The following is an 18,619-nucleotide window of genomic DNA, read 5'->3' as shown; positions in this document are numbered from 1 at the left end:
AGAGACACTGGGGATCCCACAGCAGCCAAAGTGACCATTTGGGCAGCTATGGCCTCATTCTAGGCGGGGTCGGTGTGCCTATGCAAATGAGATCAGCCCCTGAAGTTCTTTTCCACAACTTGCCACACCTCACCACCAGATGTCAGGGTGGAGCTCATCCTGACACTGCTTACACCTGCATAACTTGTTCTCTTCCCTTAGTACTGTCAGTAGCCAAACCTTGGAAGGCACTTTCCCAGAATTCCTCTTTCTCTTACTGGCTTTCATTTATTTTTCCATTCATTTACTGTGGCTGCTAGGTTGAAAGCATTTGTTCAGGGTATTGTTTATCCCATTTTAAATATGATACGATTTTGGTAAAATTCTCTCCTACACATTATTTTTCCTTTTTAAAAAAACAAACAAACTTCTGATCTCCTGCTTGCTGTTAATTTAACTTCATTACATTTCAACATGTGAAACATAAAAGAAACCTAACCCACTCTCTCAGCACCCTGGACAGATAATTAAAATTATAATCCAGAGAAGACAAAAAACAACAGTAGCAAACCAATAACATTTCTCACTGCAGAAGAAGCCAGTCTACCAAACTGCAATTTCCTCACCTCCTATGATTAACCTCATTGCTTCCTTTGCACTTACTTTCTCAATCAATGTCTTCAGTTGCTCTAGTTTAAATATTTGACGTATAAAAATGTGAGACTATTCTTGGCTAATATCCTCCTTTTTTTATAGTTACTTCAGATTCACAGACAAACAATGTAGTTTGAGATGCTGTCAGTCTTCTGCATCTTTGCTCCATCTGAATTATCCTTGCTCTTTGAAATATCTTTAGATAGCTCAGCTGCTTTTCACAGTATACGTTTTCAGAATTATAATGCGGTAGGGTTGAGGGGGAGGCACAAGAAATGCATAGTTCAGGAATTAATATTTCTAATCTTTTTTTGAAAGAACAAATCCATATTCCCCCCCACACATACAGATGCAGGTTCTTATTTGTCTGCATCACCGCCATTCATAGGAGGGGAAGGGTTCAGGTCTACAGTGATTGAGCAGGATGCACAGGTGAATGAAGACAGACATGGGGATGGATTTCAGCAGCAGGCTGCAACTTTATTAACTCAAATCTGGGGAAGTGCACTTTGTCCGTCCTTCCTCAGCACCTCTGTGTTTCACTTACCAGGCATTTAACTGGCTCCAGGATGACCACTTCTGAAAATCCCACCTGCAAATGCTTAATTAACTAATTATACCTGCAAATCAGAGATTTAGATGTCTAAATTGCACTGGCTATGTTGTGGGTGAATAAAGGAAGCCTGGGAAATCGGGCCCTTTATTTTAGCAAGGTGTATGAAGCACTGTTGTACTGAATGTCAACTCAAGTACTTACCCCTCTGAGACTGTCTCTAATGGCCACGCCTGAAAAGAGGATATGGTTCTCACTCCTACTGACCTATATTGACATTATCCTTCACCTCAAATGAGAAGAAACTTCTGTTTTTTGGAGCTGAAGGTTAAGGGTTCAGTTTCCCATGCTGCATGTATGAGGTTTGGCTGATGACTTTGCTCATATACAGCAGTACCAGCATGTGATCACTGATCATTACAAAGGGAGCTGCTTTCCCCTAGCGCCTCCTCTATTTTAGTCCTCTTCAGACCCGAGGCTAAATTTTGCTTTTGGAGCTTGTATCCATAGCTGACCCTATGAACCAGAGTGTGACTTTGTGTGACAAATCCTGAATATGAGTCAGTGCATGGTTGCTCCAGAAGGGGGAGTAATCTTTCCTAACCCTATACAAGGTGCAGATTCCATCCCCTGCTGTGCCAGTTCACCTGTGCGGCTTGATTCTTGGGGGTGTGGAGCAAAAGCTATGCCCACACCCTGCCCACTTGCACAGGAGGTGGAGTGGCACCGCCATCACAATGAGATGGGCAACCCATGCAGGGTTTCTGATTCCCCTACACACAGTCACATAAAAGTGGGTCCTATCTTGCTCCTTGCACTAGGAATGTATATGCATGGAATAAAAGGTTGTCGGGAATTAATCTAATCTTGGTCAGCAGTGTCCACCACTGCAGCCTGGGTTAATTCTGGTGACGTATTTTGTTGCAGGCAGAGAAAGCTGAAGGATTCATCAACCTGCCAGACTTCACTGTGGACCGAGCGAGTGAATGCAAGAAAAAGTAGTAAGTTTGTCACTCAGCCCCATGCTTGGCTGAATAAAGATTTTACATGCCAAAAGCTACATTTGAATTTGGTGCAGGTCAATGAAAAGGGATGGAGGTCAGAAATGGCATGAATAGACTATCTCAAGAACTTCTGAGTTTCTTAAGGTTTCAGAGTAGCAGCTGTGTTAGTCTGTATTCGCAAAAAGAAAAGGAGTACTAGTGGCACCTTAGAGACTAACCAATTTATTTGAGCATGAGCTTTCGTGAGCTACAGCTCACTTCATTGGATGCATTCAATGGAAAATACCAGTCGGATGCATTCAATGGAAAATACCTCGTATTTTCCACTGAATGCATCCGATGAAGTGAGCTGTAGCTCACGAAAGCTTATGCTCAAATAAATTGGTTAGTCTCTAAGGTGCCACTAATACTCCTTTTCTTTTTGAGTTTCTTACTTTCACCATGACTGGGCTTAACTTTTGTGCAAAGAATAGCTAGTTTTGTGTGTTTGACATTGCCTGGAAAATTATTATTATTATTTTATTTTGTTTTGTTTTATTTTCCTGCTATGCCTTTTGCTCACTACGCCTCCTGTGTATTGCCGCCCTATCTGATCTGAGCAGCTAGCCTTCCACGGAGAACCTGGTATGGGATTTATGCAGTTTTAGGAGTTGTGGAAAGTGAATTTGGTGCACCCGTGTAAAGATAAAATCTCTGGTATGCAGAGTCATAATACTCTATTAAACAACAAATATGACTTTATGCAAAGGCTTTCTTCCAACTGGCGTCCAAATGAGAATACTCTTGATTAGCTACCTTTTCTTAACTGGGAGGGTTAATAATGATATAAATAATTGTCATAAATATAAAGGGAAGGGTAAACCCCTTTGAAATCCCTCCTGGCCAGGGGAAAGCTCCTCTCACCTGTAAAGGGTTAAGAAGCTAAAGGTAACCTTGCTGGCACCTGACCAAAATGACCAATGAGGAGACAAGATACTTTCAAAAGCTGGGAGGAGGGAGAGAAACAAAGGGTCTGTGTCTGTCTATATGCTGGTCTTTACCGGGGATAGACCAGGAATGGAGTCTTAGAACTTTTAGTAAGTAATCTAGCTAGAAGAAAAGGAGTACTTGTGGCACCTTAGAGACTAACCAATTTATTTGAGCATGAGCTTTCGTGAGCTACAGCTCACTTCATCAGATGTTTACCGTGGAAAACATCTGATGAAGTGAGCTGTAGCTCACGAAAGCTCATGCTCAAATAAATTGGTTAGTCTCTAAGGTGCCACAAGTACTCCTTTTCTTTTTGCGAATACAGACTAACACGGCTGTTCCTCTGTAATCTAGCTAGGTATGTGTTAGATTATGATTTCTTTAAATGACTGAGAAAAGATTGTGCTGAATAGAATAACTATTTCTGTCTGTGTATCTTTTTTGTAACTTAAGGTTTTGCCTAGAGGGGTTCTCTATGTTTTTGAATCTAATTACCCTGTAAGATATCTACCATCCTGATTTTACAGGGGGGATTTCTTTATTTCTATTTACTTCTATTTTTTATTAAAAGTCTTCTTGTAAAAAACTGAATGCTTTTTCATTGTTCTCAGATCCAAGGGTTTGGGTCTGTGGTCACCTATGCAAATTGGTGAGGCTTTTTATCCAACATTTCCCAGGAAAGGGGGGGTGCAAGTGTTGGGAGGATTGTTCATTGTTCTTAAGATCCAAGGGTCTGGGTCTGTAGTCACCTAGGCAAATTGGTGAGGCTTTTTACCAAACCTTGTCCAGGAAGTGGGGTGCAAGGTTTTGGGAAGTATTTTGGGGGGAAAGACGCGTCCAAACAGCTCTTCCCCAGTAACCAGTATTAGTTTGGTGGTGGTAGCGGCCAGTCCAAGGACAACGGGGGGAATATTTTGTACCTTGGGGAAGTTTTGACCTAAGCTGGTAAAGATAAGCTTAGGAGGTTTTTTCATGCAGGTCCCCACATCTGTACCCTAGAGTTCAGAGTGGGGGAGGAACCTTGACAATAATACTGCTGTGTATTAACAGGGATTATTCCTTAGATTAGATTACTGCAATGAATTCTTTGGGATATGCTTGAGGATCACACAGAATCTCTGCTTGTTCAGGACATGACAGCTTACTTACTTAGCAGCATAAACTGTTTAATATATTACTACAGTTGGGGCAGGCGACCTAGGTGACTGCCTAGAGTGCCAGGCTTGGGGGGCACCAGGCTCAAGATGCTGTTTTTGTTGTTAGCAACAAAAGGGAAAATAGAATGTCTGAAGTAAAATGTTTCAGGTATTCCGTATGTGAAATCACTTTTCACTAACCTGCTGGAATGTTCTTTGCAGAATCTTGTGGGATCTTCCAGACTTTCTGAGAACTACATTTTCCTTGAACCTCCTAGAATGTTGTCAGCCGTGCTATATAAGGGGAGGGGCATCAGCAGTCAGTCAGTGAGATATAAGAACAAAGTGAAGTGAAATGAGAGCCCAGCACTAGGGTAACCTTCTAAGATTGTCACCTACTGTAACACTATTTAATACTGAAAAGGAGTACTTGTGGCACCTTAGAGACTAACCAATTTATTTGAGCATGAGCTTTCGTGAGCTACAGCTCACTTTATCGGATGCATACCGATCACAGTATGCATCCGATGAAGTGAGCTGTAGCTCACGAAAGCTCATGCTCAAATAAATTGGTTAGTCTCTAAGGTGCCACAAGTACTCCTTTTCTTTTTGCGAAGACAGACTAACACGGCTGTTACTCTGAAACCTGTATTTAATACTGGTCCACCCTGTTGGTGCACAGTTCAATTTCTTGATATTAGTATATTTCAGTTATTCTTAAAAATTAAAATATTTCTATAAGATTTGAGGAAACAATTTTTTTCTTATTTGCTTACATATGGCATGAATAAATACAGATTTACAGATCCTAGCGTGAAAATTTATCATCTTATATGACAGGGATGTCTGGATGAGTGAAACTCTTAGAATGAGGATTCCTCTGCAAATACTCTTATTTGCAAATTCAGTGTTTGCTTTCTGTGGATATTCTCCAATTAATTTCCAACTGGTTGTTTCAGTGATAATTTCTGACAGAAACTGGTTTGGTAGAATATTTGCAATAAAACAACACAAAAAGGCTGCAAACAGTCAATGAATTCATCTAAAAATTGGAATGAATGTTACCAGAAACTTTTGAAGTTTTCTCCCAGTACTAATGATCACATATGGGGGACCTGCTATGATCTTATTTTCAAAATGCAGAAATTAGCATAATTTGCTTTTTTATTTAAATTATGTGATAACAATAATCTCCTTTCTAGAGTTTGGTGTATATAATTAGAAAGCTACCTAATAACATGTAGGAAGAAGGGCATATAAAGTTGTGCCCTTTCAAAAATGGTGAGATGTCTTAAATGAAAAAATCATAGGTATTTTGAGAAAAGGTGCCCCATGATCTGCTTAGGCTGCCTGAAATCCTCTAGTTATCCACAGAACAGAGATAAAATTGGCTGTAGAAGTGTAAATTTCTTCTGTTTTAACTTACCAGTGTGTTTCAACTAGCTAGTTCAGTCTCCGTTGCTCTACAGTTCTTCATTGTAGCTGCCACTTATTGACAGAGTTGATGATGGTCTTTATGTAGCTACTTGCCTGCAGTATTTGGACTGAGTTCAATTCATTTTATATAAGCCACCAGACAACCACCAAATGGAATCAACTTTCAATTCAGTCCCGTAGGCAGATTCTAGTCCCATTGGCCCTCCAGTCCTTCACTAGAAGGCAACTGTATTGCTTTTCTTTTTGGGGGGGGCAACTGAACAGAGGTGAATTGAGATGGATTCTTGGCATGTGAACATCCAGAATTAGAAACTTTTTTCTTTAGCCGGCACATCTTTCTTGTGATACTTTAGCGCTGATTCCCAAGCGTGTACCATTGTTGGTTTGTTAGAGGGCAGCTAATATCATTATAACGTTTATTTTCACAAGAATCTTTTTTACTCCCTTCTCTTCACCAAAAAGGTGTACAAATCAGGAGGACATAAAATGATGCTAATAGACTAGAAATACGTCTATTTTTTTTTTCTTCTGAAAATGTCCTTTCAGTACTAGAACACCTCTTATCTATCTTGACCCAAAGTTCTTTGTATCTTTGCTAAAATGACAAACCTATAAAATTCCACTAAAAATGGCACAGAATTTTGAGGAAAGAAATACATTTCTTAATGGATAACTTGGTCTGCATTAATAGAATGGGATGTACAAAGGTGTTATGCTTTGGATAATTTGCTCTCACAATTTCATTGTTTTTTTCCTACGTACATTAACTTTTCCTTCCTCTCTCTCTCTGTGTGTGTGTGTGTGTGTGTGTGTGTGTGTACGTTGTTGTTGTTTTTTCTTGAAGTGCTATTAAGGTCAGCCACCCACAGATCAAGACATTTTATTTTGCAGCAGAGAATGTGGAGGAAATGAATAGGTAAGTAACAGCGGCTGAACATCTCTATCCTTGCCCACCATCTTAGAACCGTTGCTTTGTTTGCATGTTGGTTCTTTAGTTGTCAAGTAGTAGTTTGTGATTCAAGAGTATTCTTGGACTGCTGTTTTTGTTTTTTCATGCTGATGGAGTGGTTATCTTCCAGGTAAATGTAAGATAAAACACCCTGCTCTAGTGGTGGCTATTTAAAAACATGTCAATTTAATTAAGATATTATGGAGTGGCAATATTTGCTCCATAGTTAAGGTTAAGTTAGGATCCCATTATAAGGCCAATTTTCAATAAGCCTACCAATGTTTCATAAAAATAAATCAATGTTCCTGAAGTTCTCATAAATCAGCAAATCCACAAAGATTAACTCTGACCCTTGAATTTAGGCCTTTAAAATATGATGTGTATTGTGAATTATGAATTGTCTGACAAATTTTAATATATATTATATAATACAAACTGAAATTTCTTATACAACCTTACAGACTAAGTTACGGTACAACAAGGCATACACTAATTTAATATTGGCCTTGATTTTTAAAGCCATAATGAAATTTACTTAACAACTGCAGTTTGCAGAAAATCTTTCTTGAGGATGGAGTGAGACACCCCTACAGAGGGTCAGAGTTAATCTTTGTGGATTTGCTGATTTATGAGAATTTAATTGCTGAGTGTGGTATTAGTACTGATGTTTTCCATGGAAATGTATTATATATAAAAATCACACATGCATAAAACTAGAGTGAGTGGTATCTGCCTTTTTGGTCCCAATCCTGAAACTGTTTACACTTGTGAGTAGTCCACTGAACTCGTTGGGACTATTCATGCGTGTAAAGTTACTCATGTACATAAATGTTAATAGGAGCAGGACATTTGTTTGTAACTCTTACAGGCATCCATCCATTAAACCACTAATGGGTTTATTCAGGAAGTAGTTTGCTTCATTTATTTAGTACATGTGCTAGAAGATAGCAGATAGCCGCATGCATTTACCACGGTGCACTTTACACTCCTACATGATGGTAACCTTTTAAATCTGGACTTTTTTTTTGACCTATCCATTCTGTTTGAAATACTAAGAATTCTTTTTTACTTTCATTTCTATTAATCTTCATTGAGTAAGGTCAAGGTCCTTAATAAACTGGAGCCAAAATTCATTCTCCATTTTTACAGGAATGACAATCTGTAATCTTTAGTTGTTATGTACATTGATGCTTCATACAGTGATCAGGAGGAGGTGGACCCAATCCTACTCCTACTGAAGTTATTGGCAAATTTCCCAGTGACCTCAATGGGAGCAAGATCAGACACTGTCATCTAATTATTGTATAACTAGTTCCCAGAGGCCCACTAAACCTAGAGATTGGTCTGACGAGGAGGGTGAATGAATTTTTGAGCAGGTAATGTCTTACATACTATAGCACCTTACAGTTCAAAGGATCCAAAAGGTTTATAAATTGAAAAGATACACAAACTATAACCAGGTGTCACTTCATGCACTAAGAAAACACAGCCCTCTAGGGAAGGTGGGAAACGCAGCAGCTGTTAATAGCATGCAGCAATGCTACCTAACTGTTTAGAACAGGAAGTGAAGAATGCTATATAAAACTGGGGGTGTAAGGGGACGTAGAGCATAACTTACATAATTTTAAATTTGGTCAGGAAGCCTGAGTTAAAGGACCTACTCTTACAAAGTATGCCATGGTCTGATAAGAGCATAAGATTGCGTAACTGTGAGGAATAAATAATTTGTTACAGTATCTTAAATAATTAAGTCACTGGTTCAGATACCCATGTATGGAAGCAGTTTAAAAACAGAGGGATTTCTAAATAGCCTTATAAACTGTTCCTTAACCTGTGAGGTGAGGAGTACATATCTCCTTGGGAGGTGCTTGAATGCTCCTCAACTTCCTTTGAAATCAAAGGGAGTAGCAGGTATTCAGCACCCTTTAAGGAAAGTCTGCACTACAGGGGGGCTCACCTTGAGCTGTGCTGCTGTAGCACTGCGGAAGGGGTTATTTCATTGCTATAGCAAATCCACCTCTGCAAGAGGCAGTGGGTAGGTTGATAGAAGAATTCTTCCATCAACCTAGTGGTGTTTACACTGGATCTTATGTCAGCTTAACTACATTGCAGAGGGCAAGAAATTTTTCAACCTAACTTTTTAGTGTAGACCAGCTCTGAATCCCACAGGAAGTTTAAACTGAGGATGAAAGAAAAAAAATACTGGTGGTGATAATAAAAGATAGGAAGATCACTGTATCTGAAGACTGTCAGAGGTGTTGCAGGGTAGAATACAAATATCCCCTTAAAATGTGCTTGCTTTTTGTTTATAACATAGGTGGCTAAATAAACTGGGGCTAGCTGTAATTCCTCAGGCATCCAATGGAAAGAATGAAGAAGGTATGTTCACATCACAATTTCTGCATGGAACAATTTCATTTTTTTTACACAGTGAGATTTTTGCTACAATTAATTTCATATCAACGCTGTTCTTTTTAAACTTTCAGTTTGTGGCTCATCAGCTGTTGCATGTTTCACTAGCACCAAAAAGCCAGTTGTGCCCTGAAATATCTGATTTCCATATCAACCAAGGCACAACAATTAACTGTCTGACAACTGTGGAATTTATGATTTAAAAGAGTTCCCTTAATTTATTCATTAATACAGTACTATATGTGTTGATGGTGTTTTAGAGATATAAAATAGCAGGTCCCTGTACCCAAGGAGTTTACAGCCTAAATGGTTCACTCTATTTGTGTTATGAGCATCAAAGAATTCTGATACAATCTTCTCTTTAGGCCGGGGTGGGGAACCTACAGAATGCGGGCCAGATCTGGCCGTTGCTTGATTTCATCTGGCTCGTGGCTAGTCTTGCTGCTCCGGGCCTGAAGCCCCGAGCCTCAGCGCCCCACCCTGTGGGGCTGGAGCTGTGAGCACTGGCTTTCCCTGCTGCGGGTGGGAAGCCCTGAGGCTCCGTGCCCCCCTGTGGGGATGTATGTGGCCCGTGATTGATTTTTTTATGTGGGTCAATGGCCTGTGCATAGGCACTGAGTTTCTGATTTGTGGGGGTGCTCCCCCTGGCTCTGCCCAGGCCCTGTTCCCACTCCACCCCTTCCCCCAAGACTCCACCCCTGCCCTGCTTCTTTCCACCCCCGCTCCGCCTCTTCCCACCCCTTCCCTGCCCAGTTCCGCCCCTTCCCCCAAGCGCTCTGCCTTTGCTCCTCTCCTCCCTCCCAGAGCCTGCTGATGCCATGAAACAGCTGATCAGCAGAAGGCGGTAGGCCCTGGGAAGGAGGGGGTGGTGCTGATCGGTGGGTCCCACCAGCGGGCAAGAGGTGCTGGGGGGAGGGGGAGGTTCTGGTAGGGGGAGGCTTCGCACCCACCATTTTTTTTCCCACGGGTGCTCCAGCACCGGAACACCCAGGAGTTGGTGCCTATGGGCCCATGATAGAAAAAAGGTTAACCCCGCCCTGCTTTAGGCCCTCTGCCACGTTTGTGAATGGGGCATAGCTCATACGTAGGACTCATTCATACAGTGCTAGTGTTAACTTTGCTGAGCTAGTTCAGTGCCATATGAAGTGGTATTACAAGCTATTTGTGCTGATAGAAATCACTGGTGATGATAACTTGAGGCGCCTGGAGAATCAGGATGCCTCACTGTCTCCTTTGTTTTGACTGGGATACAGTGCATTTCCCCTTCCTTCTCTTTAAGAGAAACCTCTATTCACTGGTCCACTGGCTTTCTCCAGAAACTTGCCATTTGTGGATACGTTCCCTAGTGCCTCTTCATCCCCTCACCCAGGTGTTAGAGCAGAGTGGTTTGGGGCAAGTGGAGGGCACGTTGCTATACTGAATCTTAGGTAGCAGGGAACCCAGTCTGATAATTTTACCAGAGGAGGAAAGGGGTCCAGCTTTGGCTTGAGCTGTTTAGACAAGCAGCAAAATGGCTGATTGAAAGATGATGACAATAATTTGACTGGCAACCTCTCAGTGTTATGGAAACAAACAGGAGCTTAAAAATGAAAGTTCCAGGAAGTACAGTATGCTGGTTGTGTTTGGAGAAATAGCTGAAGCAAGAGAAGAGTTAGGAAAATAAGAAGCAATTAAAATTAGGAAAGTCAACTGATCTTAATGGGAACTATGTAAGCAGACGAGAGAGCTCCTGTCCTGAGAAACTCTACCCAGCTAACCTCTGCAGCAGGTGACCAAGTTACCAGCACTTCATCATCAGAACAAACTTAACATCGTCAAGTATTGCCCAAACTTTTTAAAGCTGACACCCCGCACCGCTGTTTTCAGGAAAATGCACCCCTCCCCATCTCCTGATCTGTACTCCTGATGTGTGTGTGTGTGTGTGTGTGTGTGTGTGTGGTTAAAGGCTTATCCATCTTCTTGCCATTAGCTAGGTGTGCACACCTCACATTTTGGGAAAATGCTGACATAGCCTAAGGACATGCTGCAGTTTCCAGTATTGTAAGTCTTTCCTGAGTGTCACACATCATAACTATTCAAAGAGCTCTTAGATCCCCACTCTTGGATTCCTCCTTTTTTGGGGGGAGACTGAGGGGAATGGTTCCTGTGTATTTAGTCCCTCCTTCAATCAGTTTCCAATATCAGAAACCAGATATAGATTTTACTTTTCCTGTGTCATGTGTGTGAATAAAAGAAAAACTGCAGAAAGAATATTTTATTTATTAATCAATAGTTCCTTTGATTTCTTAAATGTTTCTACTGGCATAAAATTTCAATCTGTTATTCTAAATATGATTTTAAAATATGTAGCTGGCCAAAGTTTGCAGTAAACAAAACCGTAGCTATGTTATAAAATAATCCTCTAGTTCTGCCAATAATAAAATGAGAACATGTGCAAAACTACACAAAACCTGGCAAATCCCCTGGATGTCATTTCATCAACATCTTTGTGACATCTTTCCTTTGCTTAAAGTCTTCACGTCAGAGCTTTTTGCTGACAGGTGAATTATTAGAACCAAAAAAGTGACCCACACAGTTTTCCATAGATAAAAGAAGGGGAAAAAAAGTACAGCCAATAATTTATCTGAAAGATAATTGATTGTTACCAAATGGTGATGCTGCACACTTGTATGATGCCATGAAATCCAAGAACCACAAAACGCTTCATGAACATAAAAATAGAAACCTCACAAACTCCCTGTAAGCGATGTCAAAGATAGTAAGGTGGTCTTGCTACTGCTGTTTAGCAGCACATAGTAATATTGTGCAACAGCTTAGAAGAGGAAGTGCAGAATACTGGTTCCAATTGAAACCACAGGGACAGTCAGTACCTCAGTCTGCCAGCACCCACTGATGTTGTCGTCATTACACTTTGCTTAACTGATTCTTGCTGACCACACAATGTCTCAGTTCAGAGCAGATATCCAGGTACAGGGTATGTGTGTACTCTGTCGCACATGGTATGTGGTACGGGAAAGCATTTAAACAGACTGAAGTCTCTCAGATAAACACTTGCTCCAAGTTTGAATCTGCAGTGCTGGTGGCTGCTGCTGAGGGATTTAATCCAGTGGAAGCAGTGTTTTCCAGTGACTACAGCAGGGCCCTGGAAGTTAGGACCAACAGCATGCTGATTTCGTTTGTCACCTTCTTTGCCATTTTAAGCTCTGTGTCTCAATTTCTCGGTCCGGAAAAGAGTATAACTGGATTAGAACCTATACCATGTTTGTGAATGCTTTGTTTGTTTCATCTAGTTTTAAAAAAACCCCTCCCAAGTGGCAGCAGTGAATACTTCCACTAACTCCCCTACTATTTTCCTTTTTATTCATTTTGTTGTCCCTCTGCTGAGCAGTAGCAGATGTTGGGGCCTTTCAGGTCTTTCTCACTGGAGTTAAAAATAGTGAGGTGGAATCTGAGTGTATTCTTAGTGCAACTTGTTTGTTTGACCCTATGTACATCAATCCTAGAATGAAGATGGTCACAAACAGTATGCAGGCAATCACCCTCTTCCAGGAATCTTGGCCAAAACACCAATGCCTCCTTCTCCGGGAGCAACTCTGCCCCAGGAATTGACATGAGATAGAGAGACTAAGCAAGGGAACAAACTTTCCTACTGCTTGCCACAGCTTCCCCAAAATTGCAAAACCAACAACACAGCATTTCTGCAGACTGAAAACTGCTCACGTGCCAAGAAAAGGAACTGGTAAAATTGTCTATGGCAGTGCCATCTGATGACTCCTGCCATAACGATAACATTGGAATAAAAATACATTTCAAAACAAGTTGCCATAAAATACCAATGAAGAGATACTGCTGTAGGAGACATTAAGACCATGGGTTTTGGCCTTCAGACCAAAATACATAGGACTGGAAGGGACCTCCTGGGTCACTGAGTGCAGTTCCCTGCAATCGGAGGCAACTCCATCATACAATTGAATATAATCATATAATGATCTTCAGCTGCTGAGCAGCTAAAAGGAATAAATGGGTGTCTATTTATTTTTTGTTTCATTTTACTCTTTTTTCCTAGAATGCTATAGTGAGAGTGAACATGAAGATCCAGAAATAGCAGGAGAGACTCCACCCCCTCCTTACACAGAACAGCCACCTCCTCCTCATTTGGTATGTATTACAGTAATTAGCTTGTTTCCAGTTGCTAAACCGCTGGCACAAATGTCATCACACCCTCTTCAAAAGGTGCACATCTGACTAATAATTTACAATAAGGGCTGTAAGCATTTATTTAATCTGCCTGTGAAATATGGATGCTCTTATTTTGCTGCACCCTTCCCCTCCATCCTTTCCTTCCCTCCTTCCTGGTGACAGTTCACACTAATATGTCATCCTTCTCCATGATAGGTTTCAGAGTAACAGCCGTGTTAGTCTGTATTCGCAAAAAGAAAAGGAGTACTTGTGGCACCTTAGAGACTAACCAATTTATTTGAGCATGAGCTTTCGTGAGCTACAGCTCACTTCATCAGATGTATACCTATACATCTGATGAAGTGAGCTGTAGCTCACGAAAGCTCATGCTCAAATAAATTGGTTAGTCTCTAAGGTGCCACAAGTACTCCTTTTCTTTCTCCATGATAGTGCACTGAGAATTGAACACATGGACGAAATGATTAATCTGCACGAAGAGCTAAACCAAAAGTTATCATTTTAGAATGAAAGTTGGAGGGCACTACCCTGCCCTCATTTAAATCCCTCCCAAAGAGTCTCTTCTGTGATACTGAAAACAATCTAGCTCATAGTCACCCAGCATATCGATTTTTATCTACTTATCTCATGAGTAAGCTTCTCATTAGCTTGAAATGAGGGGGTTTGGTGTTGAGAGAGGGACCTAAAACCGTTGGAACTCGAGTGTGTGTGTTTGTGAGTGAGTGTGTGTGTGTGTGTTATACTTAGAAAATAAAAACCAGCAGGATCTTATTCAGGGGATAAGGCAATATGCCATGTTTATTGTGAATACAAGTTCTGCAAGGTTGTTGTTATAGTTACCAGCCTAGAAGCTGCTCATGCCAAGTCACTGGCCAGGCAGCCTGGACACGAGGATGGAGCAGGGCCTTGTCAGATGCGCATCCAATGCCCCTGGAAGTTGGTTGCAGAACCAGACCCAAAGACCCCAGTCTTTAGGATCTGTTTTTATAGGGATTCATCCTCATACAAGTCTATGGAGTTTTCTTCATCATGCTGTTCTCACATTTGAAGTGAAAATCAATCACGCAGATGGCACAGCAATGATGACTTGTTATCTTGTTTTTCGATTCTTTGGCCCCCCTCTGTCCTTGGGGTGGTTGTGGGTGGATTCCGGTGTGCCCTCAGGGTTATCAGTCTATTTCACCCAGTGCATTTTTCAGCCAAACGGTCCTGGGTAGTTGTTTTTTTTATTTTAATGCTGGCACCTTAACCTTTTATTGTTTATTTAAACATGCATTCACAATTACATTTTATTTTACTTAACATATTTTTTATTACATTTACATTTTATTGCCTATTTATTTTTTACCATGACTATTTTAAAATCATTGGGCATGGCAGACTTTAATAAGCCCATTCATACCACTTGTTACATATGAAAAGAGAACAATCAAGATAAGAATGCAAGAGTGGGGGTTAACAAATTTTATTTCTGAATTTCGGAAAACAGAGTTGTAACGACAGCTGTCCTTAATGGTTATTTTATTACTTTAGAACAGATTTCTGTTTCAGGATGTTCTCCTACAATTAACACAGACCTTGTAAACTGAAAGGCATGTTTCAATTAGCACAAACTCAGCAGACTGAGAGACCTATTTCTTTCTAATGGGGTCAGGCAAAATTTGTTATGGAAAAATTATTCATTTTTACATTTTTCCATAACATAAATGTATTAATTATTACTTTAATTCAGTGTGTGTGTGTGAGAGAGAGAGAGAGGGGTGAATGGAGGGAGGAGGATGTCATGTGACAATGATAAAAAATCACTTTCTTCTAACATTGAACAGGGAAACGATAAGAAAAAGGGGAAAAGTGCTATTGCTAAAGCTAGGCTGGTTGTCTCTTTCTTTCTGTTTCCCCATAGAGCTTCTGTCTAGAATATTCCCCAGTTCCCTTCTGCCTGGATTCTGATATAGATTAAAGTAAACAGCTCCTGGGTGAGGGGAACGGAACATAAAAACAAAAATCAGACAAATCAACACCTGCCGTGAGTTACTTATCATCTTCCTTGCACGTTGCAGCACATTGCCCTACCCCCTCCTTTCTCTTTCTCTTTAGACTCTTTCAGGGTATCTCTACACTGCAGTGGAAAACTTGTGGCTGGCCCAGGCCAGCTGACTTGGGCTTGCAGGGCTCAGGCTCAGGGGCTGTTTAATGGCCAGTGTCAACGTTTGGGCTCGGGCTGGAACCTGAGCCCAAACGTTGACACTGCAACTCATGGCAGGTGTTGATTTGTCTGATTTTTTGTTTTTATGTTCCCTTCCCCTCACCCAGGAGCCATTTACTTTAATCTATAACGGAAGCCAGGCAGAAGGGAATATTCTAGACAGTAGGTCTAGCTATACATTTTTATCTACTTATCTCATGTGTAAGGAGGGGGTTCAGATGGAGAGGGACCTACAACCTTTGCAGCTGAAGTGAATGTGTGTGTGTGTGTGTGTGTGTCTTACATTATGTCTTAATTTGTGTTAGGAAAGTGCCTAGCATGTTCTGGGCACTAGTGCAATCTAAATAATCCACCCCAGGCCAGGAATAAATGAAAGTTGTTAACATCAAAAAGGAGTGCAGTGACATGAAATAAACTGGTCTTATTTCCAGTTCCTAGTAAACAGGTGTCCACATCACAATAAACATGAGCGTGGTTGGTACTAAGAGGCTCCCATATTGATTTTTCCTAAGCAAAAAGTAAAATACTAAATACCCCCTCACCTATAGAGGTGGTTCTTCCTGAATACGTTGAGGCACATGGGTTAGTCAGTGAAGCTTGCACTGTAGTTGTGAGTACTGTTCTGTGGATAAAAAGAGAATCTGTCTGCAGGAATGTCCGTCTGGCACCCTGCACCAGAGCTAAATTTGCGTTTATAAAGTTAGGATTATGTGTCACACGCTCACTTATTTCCCCTTCTGTTTCAGTCAGATAAATTAATCTGCACTTCCTCTCCTAAAACCGTTGTCTAATGTTAAACACTGTAAAACAACCCACCTGGCACTCCTGGAACATATATTGTTCACTGGTATATAAAATTCAAGATTCTTTATTTCCTGCACTAACTGAAAGTTAAATGTGGTCTAGAGGCTATAAATAGCAGAGAGAATGAAAACCTTAAAGACTCTGCTCAAAGATTTATTCTGGGTCAAAGGCTAGTAGTGAATAAAGTATCTTGAATTTTATACTGCAGTGAATGATTGTCTTAAGAGTGCCAGCATAAAAGCAAATGGGTTGTTACAATACTTTGTAGCTGCCCTTCCCTTATGTTGATCTTGAGTTTTTAATTGAATATCTCTGCATTTCTCCATAAGTGGGTTTAATCATGTACTATTTTTAATATTCTCTTTCTGGCATGCCAGAAGCTTGCCACTCCATTACTGCAAAGGCCATCACTGGGTGTCTCCTTCCCATATGTTCTTCTGTTGTATGTAAAATCCACTGCATCAGGAGTAAGGCTGGCTTTAGGATTTCAGCAAGGCAGAGGAGTGGGAGGGGTGCAAGCAAGATGGATGTTGTGAGGACTCACATTTCCTTGATCTCTCCCCTCATCAAGCTCCTCTTTCCTTTCTTCCACCCACTTCCCCCTTTAGCTTTCATCTCCCCACCCCCACATCACCTTTTTGATGGAAACAAGCCTATTATCCACTAAGCAACCGAGTCTTTTTTTAGAACTGGTCAGTAGGCAGTGCACTGATTGGCATTGGTCGGTCCTACCCACAGCTTTCTTCAACTGCTAGTCACAGCTAGCAGAGCGCACTCAGACACCAGCAGACCTGATTTAATGTCATACCAAAGTCCTCCTTGGCCAAAATTTCATAAATCGCCAGAGGCAGCTGTTGGAGCAGCAGAGCCACTGGACAAATGAACAGCATGTCTGATATTGGGGTAATGTTTGAAATGGAGCAGCTGGTTTTGGGAAGGTATGTGAAGTGATGCTTTTGACGTGTGCCTTCAATATAGAATTTTTGTGCTATAAATCCCTGAAGTTTGCCAGACTTTGGATGCTTTTGTATGAAAAATCTGCTCTTTGGGACACACCCAAGGTTGGAATCCATACCCTAGTTGCATACTTTCTAATTTTTATTAGAAGTAACATTTATCTTAGGAACACAAACCCATGTCAAAAGTGATACACTTGGGAGCCTAAATCTTTCTGACTTTCAATGACACTTAGGCCCCTAAGTGTCTATGTCACTTTTGAAAATGGGATTTATGCTCCTGAGGGTATGTCTACACAAGAGCTGGAAGGTGTAAATTCGATTGAGCCAGTGCGCTAGGAATTAGCGTAGCCCTGGCGGTGCTAACAGCAGGAGGAGCTAGCCACCCTGATTCTGAGCCCATCCAAGGCCATAGGTACATTCTTGGTCAGAGCTAGCGCAGGTATGTCTTCTCAAGCTGGACTATATACTTCAAGCTTTCGAGTCACTTAGGCTCTCTTGAAAACTGTGGCTTCTCAGGCAGGAAGGTCCCAATCCACTTGAGGCTTTAAAGGTCAAAATCAGCATCTTAAACTCTCTCCAGACACTAATAGGCAGCCAGTTCAGTTCATGGTGTCTGTTAGGGTAGTGAGGATTGAGCTGTACTCCCAATGTAAAGTTTCAGCTGCTTCTTTGTAGTCCTCTAACCCAAAATCAGTTTGATAGTTTAAAAACAAAACATGAATGGTCATAAGTCTACTATGTGGAGTAGTGTCCCTGGGTATTTGTGAAAAAAAATATTAAAAACAAGTCCTTTTGGACATTTGTAGGACAAAAACTGTTGCTGCCCATGTGTGTTAGGTTTTCCCGCATGTGAGTGTATTTATTGCTCCCAAACAGCAGCTACCTTGAGATAATAGATTGCAGAGGTCCCAAGAGGACAGTTAAGGGGTTTCATGTCAGTAATTTCTCTCTAAAAGAGGCCCTAAAGACTCATTGATCTCTAGTGGGATCCTTAGGATTGCCTTGGTCAAACATCTGCTTTTAAAAATGTCTCTAAAATGAAGATTTACTAGTATATGGAAGATTGCAATAGCTCCAAAGCAACCACTATGGTAAGTTAGGTAAATACTGGATATCTTTAAAATAAATAAATAGAGAGAGAGAGAGAGCTGGAAGAGTTTTTCGTCTGTCTCCCCCTCATCCTTTTTCTCTGTAATACAAAATGAAAAGAAAAAGAGTCCTTCATACAGATGCAAAGTTTACATATCATTAAGGCTTTTCTTTTACATATGTAAATTCCAATTTTTTCTTTCCTGATTTTTGAGCATTTAAAATCAGAACATTAACATCACATTGGCATTCATGTTTTACTTGTACTGCT

The 18,619-nt window shown here is 40.9% G+C and overlaps 1 protein-coding gene across 1 annotated transcript in view; it reads left to right on the top strand.

The window, feature by feature from the left end:
- Window positions 1–18,619, top strand: part of IPCEF1 (interaction protein for cytohesin exchange factors 1) — a 122,522-nt gene that overhangs the window by 78,345 nt on the left and 25,558 nt on the right. Inside the window, exons 5-8 of the mRNA XM_075126828.1 lie at window positions 2,114–2,187; window positions 6,577–6,648; window positions 8,999–9,060; window positions 13,160–13,251. Coding sequence (XP_074982929.1) covers window positions 2,114–2,187; window positions 6,577–6,648; window positions 8,999–9,060; window positions 13,160–13,251 — 300 coding nt within the window. The remainder of the gene's footprint in view (window positions 1–2,113; window positions 2,188–6,576; window positions 6,649–8,998; window positions 9,061–13,159; window positions 13,252–18,619) is intronic.

The sequence above is a fragment of the Caretta caretta genome, chromosome 3, assembly GCF_965140235.1.
Source record: "Caretta caretta isolate rCarCar2 chromosome 3, rCarCar1.hap1, whole genome shotgun sequence".
In the NCBI taxonomy this organism is placed as follows: Eukaryota; Metazoa; Chordata; order Testudines; family Cheloniidae; genus Caretta; species Caretta caretta.
The sequence above is the reverse complement of the archived record's forward strand: the minus strand, read 5'-3'. Positions and strand labels throughout refer to the sequence as shown.